The sequence below is a fragment of the Chaetura pelagica genome, unplaced genomic scaffold (assembly GCF_000747805.2).
Source record: "Chaetura pelagica isolate M959 unplaced genomic scaffold, ChaPel_1.0 scaffold107, whole genome shotgun sequence".
Classification (NCBI taxonomy): domain Eukaryota; kingdom Metazoa; phylum Chordata; class Aves; order Apodiformes; family Apodidae; genus Chaetura; species Chaetura pelagica.
Window position 1 is genome coordinate 1,273,486 of NW_009953979.1, and position 12,611 is coordinate 1,286,096.

The window sequence follows — 12,611 nt, forward strand, 5'->3', positions numbered from 1 at the left end:
GGGCAGGACCTGGGTGCTGCTGTGTGAACCAGGAAAATTCAGAGCAATGGGATGCCAATAGTATCCTAAAACATTCCTAAAAGAGATGCCAAGATTCACCAGTTATGGCTGTTTTCAACCCAAAGTCACAGATATCAGGTGGGGGTTCCTAACTGTTAGTTATAAGCATGAAATTCTGGGTGAAAATCTAGGCAGATACTGTACATGCAGCAGATACTTATGACCCTCTCTGTATGTGCAAACACTATTCAAAACTTTCCCTTTTCAGCACATTTCTAGCAAGAGTTTCAAAACTGAGTCAAGTTAGAATGTGTCTTCTTGAAAGCAAATTGTTACTACTGAAGATTTTAGCTTAAAAAACAGCCCACACCCATTAGCATCTTCTGCCTCTTTTGGAGAAAAGTTAATTTTCATAGGGAAAGGAGCCAGCACAATTAAATTAAGTTGTAGCAGAACTTGGAGCCCAAGCCCAGGACAGAGAGATTTATGAGGCTGGAGACTTTACGTCATTCCATTTGAAATAGGAATTGGGCTTGAAGATCAAACGGCACCTCAGCTGAACCAGCCTGTGGAGATCCAAGGAGATGGAAACCAGAGGGGTGAGCACACTTCTGGCTGGGGTGCCATCTCTGCCACGTCAGGATGTGGCATCAGTGGCCAAACACCCTGAGTTTCTAAGAGAAACGCAGATGAAGGCAGTAGCTAAAGATGAAAAAATTCTTTTAACCAAGCTCAGCTCTGCTGATTCTTTTTCCACTAAAATACGTTAATTGCTTGAAAACCTCTGTGATTACCCAGTGCCCGGGGTCTTTGCTGTTGTCACAAGGAGCCACCAGCTTCACGTGCGTCTCAGACTGTGCAGCTTGTTTCAAGTAAGAGAAAATCAGAGCCCTACAAGGATGGAGAGGAGGAAGGTCCAGCTCAGGGATGCTCACTATCCCAGGGCACACACCAGCACGGTGGATCCTGCCAAGCACTTCCCTGTTTCTCAAAATTTCTTTTAAAAAGCCTTAATGTTGCTTGGCAACAGGCAGATCCCATGGTGCCAGTGGCAGTCACAGCAGCTCCAGCCATGCCAGGGAGGCTTGTGGCACAGTCACAGTGCAGCCTGTCCCCAGTCTTTCCTTGACTCACCCAAAAATGGTCCCCAGGCTGACTGATGCTGAAGATGGTGGATTTTCCCCAGCAGAGCATCATTTGCGAGGCTCTGGGTGACAGTCCTTGAGGCAGCCAGACCCAGAGTGGCTTAACAGGCACCAGGGCCTGTTAAATAATGGATGTAAAATAGTAATATTATAGAGCTATAAATGCTGCAATGACATAGCGTGCAGGGCTGGTATCTGCCTCCCCACTGGAGGGGACTCAGAGGAGGATGCAAGCTCTCTTGTGATGTTCTTCGCAGGAGAAGCTGTCCAAACCAAGAGCTTCACATGATTCAGAGGGATGGGTTGTGTGCAGGGTTGTCCAGAGTTGCAGGAAGAACTGGCCATGCTCATCCTGCATCTGTGGGTTGGTGGGACTTGTGGCACCTCCCACCCACTCTGAGGTGAATGGTGTGTGGGATATACGGCTGATGCTCTCCTGGAGCCTGGCCACTGTGGGAAAGGGACAGCAGAGGAAACCAGCAGTTCTTCTAGTTCCACGCTACTGTCATGAGATGATGAGATCTGGGTTATTTGCTTCCTGCACCTGCAGTCAAGCAGTTGAACAGCCCCAGTGCATGGTGGGAAGATCACGTTCAGCATCATTTGATGCAGCAAGAGAAGCAGCAAGGGAAGCCACAACTCCAGAGCCCAGCTGCCAAAATGGCTCTTGGTGAGGTTTGCAGTGTTCTGCTGTTGACAGTTTCAGCAGGGTGAGGTGAGACTGATGCTTCTGCTTCTTCTCCCAACACATGATCCGTGATCCATATTCCAATCCTTGTGGAAATTAAACCTTGACCAGTGCCAGGGGAGCCTGAGCCCCATCACTGCTTGGGTGAGGGGATGCAGCTGCTTCCAACTGCCTTCCCAGGAGCTGGGATGGACAGAAAAGAATTTCTTTTGCCTGAAACTATACTAACACGAAAAGAGAGGAAAGAATAAGCACAGCTGCCTGTGAGAAGCTGCTGGTGAACACCAACACTCCACCATGCAACGCCTTTTCTCCCATGGGACTCCCTGGAAAGCCTCAGAGTAACCTGGAGAAGACGGAGAGGAGCAGATGCCCACAGCTGAACATACCTGTGTCGGGGGGGAAGGGGTTTGGAGCTGTCACTGTGCCCCTGCCCTGCTGGGATGGCCCAGGGGCGTGCGGGCTGCTGCCATTGCTCGTGGGACACGGGACCGGCCTCAGCTGCCCTGGCTCCAGGGGGTCGCAGAACTCAAAGGGGGCCCGACCAGCCTGCACGCCCTGCCCGCTGCCCATCGCTGCAGAGTCGTTCCATTGTGAGAGAAAAAAAGACAAAAAGCAAGAGTCAGAGCTCTCCCCAAGGCCCATTGCAAGATCCCCAGCACTCAGCAGATTCCTCGCCCTGCCAGGAAGGGAGCTGGCATTGGTAAGTTTGGAAGGCAAGAAGGGGGTTGTGTTAGGATGCTACCTTGCCTAAAGCTGGAAACTCAGTCCCATGTGGGACTCCTGGGGAAGTCACTCTGGGTGACAACTACTCCTGGGCACCAGCACAGCTCCCACACACTTTGCCACACAGTGTGAAGGGGATCCAGGAGACAAGCTGGCACCCAAAAAACAGTACCTGGAGCTCAGAATAATCAGCTGGGCATAAAAAATAATCAACTGGGTGTATGAAAGGTGAAAGGGAGGGGGGTTGTGTCCATCTAATCTATCTGGAGAGGTTTTAACCGTCACTCAAGGGAGTGTACCAGAAGCAGAGTGAATTACAGAAGCTGAGGGGCAGCTCCTTTGCAAGAGGTAGCCACATCATCCAGGCTTTGCTCCCTGTTGGGGTGACCCCAGCACAGAAGCCATGTCCTCCTTAAGTCTAGCAGCTGGAGAGGAACAATGCTCCCTGTGCCAGCTTCCTCCCTCTGCAGCTCTCATCTATCACCTGCTGGCTTTAAATCAATTAAACAATGTTGTTAGGCCTCACATTATTCTAATTTTTATTCAGGTAAGTCTTTGCATGTTCAGCTGCAGTTTGCCATCCGGAAGCATGTCTCAAATGATCACATTGAACAGAAAAATGAAGGTAAGAGGCAGCCTTGAAAGCAGGTGGCAACCAGCCGTAACTGTTGGCAACCCCTCTCCCAGCCAGCAGCACCTCTAAACCCTTGGGGACCAGCTTAATGGTGAGCTAAACCTATTGCCAGCACCTTCAGTAAGGCTCCTGGTGGAACGCCTGGGCAGTAGCTGCTATTTTATACGCTGTAGCCCAGGAGGGCAGCACTTGGCATTTCAAGCACTCACACTGCAGCCCCTGCTGCAACCAGGCTCGCCCTCCTCGTCTCTCTCTTTCAACTTTGATGCAGGACTCTTGGTCCTCTCAAGGCAATGAGCCCCACTCTTAATTATGTTGGAGCATTCCAAGCTCAAATCCAGGCTCGGCTGAGAATGGATTGAGAGGAGCCCTGAGGAGAAGGACTTGGGGGTGTTGGGTGATGAGAAGCTCACCATGAGCTGGCACCGTGTGCTGGCAGCCCGGAAACCAACTGTGTCCTGGGTTGCATCCCCAGCAGTGGGACCAGCAGGGCCAGGGAGGGGATTGTCCCCCTCTGCTCTGCTCTGGTGAGACTCCCTGCAGTGCTGGGTCCAGTGCTGGGGTCCCCAACACAAGGAGGACATGGAGCTGTTGAATTGAGTTGGGGTTGTTTGGCCTGGAGAAGAGAAGGCTCCAGGGAGACCTGAGAGCACCTTCCAGGACCTGAAGGGACTACAGGAAAGCTGGGGAGGGACTTCAGACAAGGGCATGGAGTGATGGGATGAGGGGGAACGGTTTCAAGCTGCAAGAGGGAAGATTGAGATGAGATCTGAGGAAGAAATTCTTTGCTGTGAGGGTGGTGAGACCCTGGCCCAGGTTGTCCAGAGCAGCTATGGCTGCCCCATCCCTGGCAGTGTTGAAGGCCAGGTTGGATGGGGCTTGAAGCAACCTGGTCTGGTGGGAGGTGTCCCTGCCCGGGGCAGGGGGTTGGGACTGGATGATCTTTATGGTCCCCTCCAACCCAAACCAGTCTGGGATTCTGGGATTACAAGTGTTCCTGCTGCTGAAGGTACCAACCATCTTAGCTCTGGGACAAGAAGGTCCTTGGCTTGAGTGATAAGCCTAATGATGAATTCAGCTTGGAGATGATGGGTGAATCAGTCCATGGCTCTAGCTACAGGGCTGACAGTTCCTGTTCACCTCCCAAGTGTTTCCCTGACAGAGGGGAGGTCCAGCACAGCTCCCCACTGCCTCCAGGTTCAACACAGCCATCACTCTTCACCCTTCCAGCATCCATCTCTGAGGCCCTTGCTCTTCCTTTCCTTCTTGTTGCTCTTCCTTCTGCTATGATGCTCCCACTTTTTAAAAGACTCTGCTTCTGCAACCTGAGTCCTCCCAAAATATCCAAGCCCTTAGCTGTCAGAACTGCCTTATGGGCTTCTCACTGGGCTGGAGCCCAAAACATCCTCATCTCCATTTGCTGAATAAGTAACAGGACAATTATCCCTCCCTTGGTAGGATACAGACCAGCAGTTAACTGGTTTATACTGGGCCCTTCCTTCCCTCTGCTCTAGAAGCTGCATTTCAGCATTCAAGACTCAGTGTGATTTGCAGCAGCAGCGATATGGGGGATGTGACGGGTAATTCTAAACAGGAAAAATCAAGTGTAGGAGGGGAAAAGCCCCACGGGGTCAGAACAGGCTCTTGCTCATTGCCAGAACCACAGGGGACAGGCCAGCACTCCCTGTGCTGTAGGGCTTGGGGCTGGCACAGGGACATCCATCACAGCAAGGGATGGGATGGGCTCTGACTTAGCACTTGGAGATGGCAAGAGCTGCTGGGTGCAGTTCTGTGGGAAAATTTATGTTGGGATTGGTAAAAAATTGCTTTCCCCATGGAAGATGGGGACAGTTTTCTGGGAACAGCTGTGCCTCTGTTACTGCTCAGCTGGGGGAAGCCCACACTGAGAAGTCCCAGCTTGAGCCTCTGGCCATGGAGTCCATGCACACCTTTGCTGCATAACACCCTGAATTTTGCCTGCGGGCTCCTTCAGGAGAAAAATCCTAATTTTTATTTTGGTAAAATGTCTCACTGTGGAGAAAATTCAGGTGTTTGGTTTTTTTTCATTTTTGCTGTTGCCTAATAAAAAGCTCCTGATGCTGCACCTGAGCGCATCAAGTCTTGCACCAGCCCGCAAAGCCCAGGTCCCTCCAAGTATCCCTGCAGCTGGATCCAGGCTGGCGGGCACCAAGCAGAGACCCTTCCCCTCCCACCCCTGGGCAGGGACACGGTCTGGGGGTGAGCACTGGTGTTCCCCAGGGCTGGACACGTACGGGTGAGTCCCGCGGGGGCTCTGGCGGCGGCGCTGGGCGGCAGGGGGGCTGGGAGCATCTCTGCTTTGACGGCCACGCCGCCCTCGCTCCTCTCCGGTCCGCACAAGCCAGGCAGCTGAGCCGCCTTCTCCAGCGAGGGCAGGAGCTGGTCCAGCTGCTCCAGTTCGGCAGCAAACTAAGGAAGGAAAGAAAGAAAACACAAACCCAACAAAAATCACAGGTGGGTGACTCAGCCCAAACACAGCACCAGCAAGAGCGAGCGCTGTTTTTGCATCCATGTATCCCCCTCCAGCTCTCCCCATCCCTTTGCTTGCTGAAACACCCAGCACGTCACAGGGATACAGAACCAGCCCTGCATCCTTCTGCTCAGCTGGACACAGACCCTGGGGGACAAGAACTGTTTCTCCATGCTCACAGGTCCCCACCCCAGAGCCCAGCCCTCGGCAGCAGCTTCAAGACACTCACACACTGCAATTAGCATAATTACTAATGATATATATAACCTCCAGCAGTTTTAAACAGAAGATAATTTGCTTTGTTAATACACATATGCTTACACTGAGATTATATTAATAAAAAAATGGTCTTTTCTAAGAAAAATAAGTGACTTTTTTTTGAAAAAATGTCCAAAACCAACACTGGCCTGAGGCATGTAATTACCCTCAATGAAGTAGTAGAAAATCATTCAGCTTTTCCAGCCTTCAACATAGCTGAGAATGGAAGAGGAGATGTTTAAGCCCAGGGACCCAAATAAATGGGAAAGTTACTGGGAAAGGGATTTGCACCAGTGGCTGTGATAGCAGGGCTGTAAAGCAACAGGTTAGGATTAAAGGGGCTGGAGATAAATGAGCTCTGGCTAAAAAGAAAAATATCTCAAGGGAAACCAAATACTTGAACATGGAAGTACTCAGATGGCTTCCAGCAGAGCAACATTCGGGAAAGCCTGGTTGTTAACACAGGGTAATTAATAGATAACTTGATAGAACTAGGGAAAATCTTTGCATTTGATAAAGGGAATGATGCTCTGGTCTGCAGAACATGAAGAAATCTAGCAGGAATTGGGATCCTGGCTTAGACAAGAGGCTCTGCCACCAGCCAAGACATGAGGCTGCAGCATTCCCATAGCAAACAGCACTGAGGGGTGGAAACTACCCACCAGGATCTGGCCCTTTGCAGTGTTAAAGACCTTTCACCAAGGTGACAGCTTTGTCCCTCACCACAAGAAACCATGGGAAGTGCCCCTAAATCCCAGCTGGAAATATTTCACGTCTTAGCTAAAATCCTCCAAACCAGTGGCAATTCCAGTTGCTACAGCAGCTATGTCCAGTTTCACATCTACAATGCACACACCATGAGGACAAAGTCCAGGGCAGCTGCAGGAAGCTCCACCTTGGGATAGACGCTCCAACAATGGCAGTTTCATTGAAACCATGTGCCCAGTCCTGCATCCAAGACCTAGGAGGCCTTGCTCATTCTTCCCACCATGGCAGAGATCTCCTTCCTGACCTTCACTGCTTTTTTCCTCCCCTTTCCTACAGTCACATGGTCACACCTGGGCAGATGAATTGATATTTCTAATATACACATGCCTGTTTTTCCCTTACAGTGAATTGGAAGGGACCTTTAAAGGTGACCTAGTCAATACATCACCTCAACTCTACGTCCTCCTGCAGAGAGGTCATTCTGGAGGCAGAGGGAGAAGAAGGGCACAGAGGCAGCCGTGGGCATCCAAAATGGATATTAAGTGGAGATAAAATGGGAGCAGTGAAGTTCTTGCATTGCTCGTTGGATACATGAAGAGGTGGAGGATGGAGAGGCTGGAATGATGGACATATGGTAGGAGCGGGGGGCTTATCAGTTGTTTTCTGGAGCACCCAAACTTGGACCTAGAATCTGTGCCCACTTTAATGGGTATTTTATTTTCCCTCCACCTCTAGAAAACGCACAGTGCTGGAGGGCTGGAGCAGTTCAGGCCTTCCAGTCTTGCCTTCCAGTCAGAGAAGGTTCAGATCTTCACAACCTACTACTGTCAAAAAAACTGGTGAGAAAACCCTCTGTGAGAGAGATGGAGACACAAGGTGGCTGATTATTTCTGAACAGCTTCTTCTTCCCCAAACCTCCATCTCTCAGCAGAAACAAGGCTCCAAAACTAGAGTCAACCAAAACAGAAACCAAGGGACAGGATCTCACCTCTGCCCTGCATCCTTTGCCAAGCCCCACACATGAAATCAGCTCAGTGAGGAGGGCAGAGATGCTTCACACACAGAATTGTCAAGGTTGGAAAGGACCTCTGAAATCACCGAGTCCAACCATCAACACACAGAAACCCCCCAGAACCCTGGCTGCTAGAGCATGCCCTGAAGTACCACATCTACACACTTCTTGAATACCTTCAGGGATGGTGACTCCACCACCTCCCTGGGCAGGCTGTTCCAGTGCCTGACCACTCTTTCAGTATAGAAATTCTTCCTAATAGCCAATCTAAACCTCCCCTGCTGCAACTTCAGGCCATTTTCTCTGCTGCCTACCCAGCCAATCTTCAGCCCTGGCTGGACCTTCCCATGGAGTGGAGGAACTTCTCCTCCAAAGCCACTTGGGTAATGAAATTCTTGTACAAATTAAATAATCCCACAATTTTATGCAAACTTCAGATCATTTGCATTTTAGTGGAGCTCTGCTTCCTGGAGGCAGCTATTTCCATAGGGATCTCCAGCTCTCTGTCATCACTCCTTTCTTCTCTACCAGAAAAGAATTCTACCCTGCTCACAAAAAGAAGCTGAAATGTAGATTCAGAAGCCAAAAAGCAAACAAGAAATAAGGTAAAAATTTATTTTTCATGGAATCACAGAATGGTTTGGGTTGGAAGAGACTTTCAAAGACCATCCAGTCCAACTCCCTGCCATGGGCAGAGACATCTTCAATTAGATCAGGTTTCTCAAAGCCCTGTGAACCTGACCTTGAAGACTTTCATGATGAGGCATCCATTACTTCTCTTTGAACTCCAACATCCACACATGGTGGAGCACTCCCAAGTGCAGGCAGCACTGCCTGCTCCCTGCATCCTGCTCAAGGGGAGACATTCTGACATGAGGAAAGTTTTCTCTTCACCAAGTTGAAGTTCAGCTCATGCCTTGAAGCACCAGGATAAAGAGCCCTTCCAAAACCTTCCTTATCTTTTTTCTTAAATTTTTAAAAATTCCTGCAATTTCTATTAGCTCTTTCCCAAGCTCTACACAATTTATTATTTTGTTGTTGTTGTTGTCACCCCAGGAACAGGTAACTCCAAGCAAACCCAGAGCATTTCCATAGAATAAATCCAGAAAGGAACTAATTCCCTCAAGGCTGAAGGGGAGCTTCAGAGCCTGCCTCACAATTAATGTCACTCCTAATTGACATTTTGATTCTTAAAATAATCCCACATGAAAACAAAAATCTACCAAGTGCTGGATTTTATTGGGAATGGCAGCTCCCCCCTCTCCACACCACACCAGAGCAGCCTGTAAGAGAAAACACATGGAAATGAAACTCTGTCCTTAGCTGCTGAGCACTGAAGGGTTGTTCACTCCTCAGAAAATCCATTTTAAGACTCTGCAAACTCTCTCTAGTCTCTTTTATTAACTCTTTGGAAACACTCGGTAATGTCCAGTGCATAATCCTGACACTCTCCAGCTGCCTGGGGAGGGATACTTGGAACTGAAAAGCCATGAAGGAGCCTAAAACATGCTTGGCTGCTTCCAAGAGTGCAGGAGAGGGGCTTATAAACACATCCAGGCTCGAGTCCTCCAAGCTCTGGGTGCCTGTTTGCAAGCAGAGCACAACTAGCTTGCACTCCCTTGTTTAATTCATAGGGCTCCACCCTCTCTGAAGGATGGTGAAACTGGAACCATCAGTGATGCTGACCATAACACTGTGGTGACACACTGGAGGGAAGGGATGGCATTCAGAGGCACCTGGGCAGGCTGGAGAGGTGGATCCACGCCAGCCTCAGGAAGGTCAACAAGGCCAAGTGCAAGGACCTGCACAGGGACCAGGGCAATCCCAAGCACAAATTCAGGCTGGGCAGAGAATGGATGGAGGCAGCCCTGAGGAGACAGACTTGAGGATGTTTGGTGATGAGAAGCTCACCATGAGCTGGCACTGTGTGCTGGCAGCCCAGAAACCGTGTCATGGGCTGCATCCCCAGAAGTGTGATCATCAGTGCCAGGTGGGGGATTGTCCCCTTCTGCTTTGCTGAGACCCCAGTAGTGGGGTTCCCAGCACAAGAAGAACATGGAGCTGTTGGGGCAAGTCCAGAGGAGGCCACAGAGATGATGCGAGGGCTGGAGCAGCTCTGCTCTGGAGACAGGCTGGGAGAGGTGGGGTTGTTCAGCCTGGAGAAGAGAAGGCTCCAAGGAGACCTTAGAGCACCTTCCAGGACCTGAGGGGGATACAGAAAAGCTGTGGAGGGAGTTTTGACAAGGGCAGGGAGTGATGGGATGAGGGGGAATGGTTTCAAGCTGCAAGAGGAGAGATTGAGATGAGAAATTACAAAGAGATTCTTCACTATGACTGTGGTGAGACACTGGCCCAGGTTGTCCAAAGCAGCTGTGGCTGCCGCATCCCTGGAAGTGTTGAAAGCCAGGTTGGATGGGGCCTGGAGCAACCTGGTCTAGTCGGAGGTGTCCCTGCCCATGGCAGGTGTTTAGGACTGGGTGATCTTTAAGGTCCCTTCCAACCCAAGCCATTTTATCATTCTATGATGGGCAGCAAAGTGTCTGCCTGCTTCCCCTACTGGTGAGTGAATCCTGTACATGGATATGTGGAGACCAGGAAAGCAAAGCTCTTCCCATGCCCCAGCACTTTGCCAGCAACCACGCTCCCCAAAGCACTCCTGGCAGGATGCTGCACCTTCCACCGCAGCATCGCAGCGGGTACATGGCTCTGTGACAGGTTCACTGCACACCTGTGAGCTCCAATGTGTCTCCCAAAACAAACACATCTTGCCTTGGGTCTTCCTCATGCAGAGCAACATCACTCTCAATGATGGATCCCAAATGGGAGATGATGGGGGAGAACAAAACATCCAGCAAGTTGATGACCCCACAAAAGTACAACACAAGGCGAGATCAAGAGCTTGATTCCTGCTTGCCTCTGGGTAACTGGCCGTGACTCCCAAGCCAACTGAGCACTTAACCTTATTAAGAGACTTATTGTGCCACTGGCATCCCAGGCTCTCCAGGCACTCTTATCCAGCCCATATCTCCCGGAGCCGGCAGCCTGATTTCCCGCAGCCCGTACGCGCTCAGCCCGGCTCCTCGTGTCAGCCGCCCTCTTCTCTTTGCTTAAAAAGGATTAAGCAGCCTTATCCGTGGCACCATCTCCCCTGGCTTTCAAAAATAAGAAATCTCTTCTATTCATAGCTGTGTGTAATGAATATTTATACGCCCAAATCTCTGTTGCAGAGATCTGTCATTGGATTATTCCATTTAATAATACTTTTAGGAGAAGTAAAAGGCCCGTATTATTGCTAATCTCAGCCAACAAGAGACCAAGGGACTGAAAATTCCCTGGGACATGAGCCCTGAATGTGCCCAGAGATGCAGAAATAAGAACCTATTCACATGGCAACATGCGTATCATCTTCTCCTCGCCCAAGCCCACCACCTGCAGTGATGTGCTGCATTTCTTTCTCATGTTTATACACCTCAGTAAAGTTTCTCCCTTCCCTTCCCATCGCTGCCTTGAAGATCTGAGCTGCCAAAACATGAACATGTGGACAAACACTGGAGGAGGTGGCACCAGCACTGCAGAATGTGGCACCAGGGCAGAAGGTTGTGGCAGGCATAGGACATCTCCCCATACTTCTCCCAGGCCCACCACCTTGCCATGGAGGGAGCACGCCAGCAGGTTTTGGGGAAACAGACACAAAACCACAGCTTGTCAAGAACATCCCACCAGTGTGGACACAGATGGGTCAACTCACCTGGCCCTGTGTCTCTAGCTTGACTTCCTCCGTGGCAGGCGGCTTGGCGAGCGGCACCGGGGCCGTGTTACAGGGCTCCATCTGCTCCGTCTTCTCCACCTTCACCTTCACGTCGTCCAGGCTCAGCGCCGGGGCTGCCGCCAGCTCCTTCTCGTCCTTGTCCAGCAGATAGCGCAGGAGCTGGTGGTCCTTGGCATCTTTCTTCTTGAGCGCGTCCGGCTCCAGTTTGATGTCGGGGTTTCCCGGCAGCTGGCTCTGAGCCGTGGGGGTGGGGTTCGGGGCATTCTCCTTCTTCTCATGCTCCATGGCCAAGGTGGTAATATCGGATGGGCTGCCCTCCTGGAGGAGTCTATGCAAAATCTTGTGCCGCTCGGTCAGCGAGCTGTGGGAGGAGGGGCAGGTGCTGCTGGGAGGGTTGCTGGAGGCCAAAGTGCCAGCGGTGCCGGCGCAGGCCAACACGTCTTTGGAGCTGGTGTCTGCATCGGCGTGCCGGAGCTGCTGCTCCGCCGTGGTGGCCAGGAGCTGGACAAATAGGACATCTCCCCATACTTCTCCCAGGCCCACCACCTTGCCATGGAGGGAGCACGCCAGCAGGTTTTGGGGAAACAGACACAAAACCACAGCTTGTCAAGAACATCCCACCAGTGTGGACACAGATGGGTCAACTCACCTGGCCCTGTGTCTCTAGCTTGACTTCCTCCGTGGCAGGCGGCTTGGCGAGCGGCACCGGGGCCGTGTTACAGGGCTCCATCTGCTCCGTCTTCTCCACCTTCACCTTCACGTCGTCCAGGCTCAGCGCCGGGGCTGCCGCCAGCTCCTTCTCGTCCTTGTCCAGCAGATAGCGCAGGAGCTGGTGGTCCTTGGCATCTTTCTTCTTGAGCGCGTCCGGCTCCAGTTTGATGTCGGGGTTTCCCGGCAGCTGGCTCTGAGCCGTGGGGGTGGGGTTCGGGGCATTCTCCTTCTTCTCATGCTCCATGGCCAAGGTGGTAATATCGGATGGGCTGCCCTCCTGGAGGAGTCTATGCAAAATCTTGTGCCGCTCGGTCAGCGAGCTGTGGGAGGAGGGGCAGGTGCTGCTGGGAGGGTTGCTGGAGGCCAAAGTGCCAGCGGTGCCGGCGCAGGCCAACACGTCTTTGGAGCTGGTGTCTGCATCGGCGTGCCGGAGCTGCTGCTCCGCCGTGGT

General features: G+C 51.4%; 1 protein-coding gene across 1 annotated transcript in view; it reads right to left on the minus strand.

The window, feature by feature from the left end:
* Positions 1-12,611, minus strand: part of NCOA1 (nuclear receptor coactivator 1) — a 65,738-nt gene that overhangs the window by 14,836 nt on the left and 38,291 nt on the right. Inside the window, exons 11-13 of the mRNA XM_010002180.1 lie at positions 11,429-11,967; positions 5,461-5,641; positions 3,296-3,319 (exon numbers count right to left, since the gene is read on the minus strand). Coding sequence (XP_010000482.1) covers positions 3,296-3,319; positions 5,461-5,641; positions 11,429-11,967 — 744 coding nt within the window. The remainder of the gene's footprint in view (positions 1-3,295; positions 3,320-5,460; positions 5,642-11,428; positions 11,968-12,611) is intronic.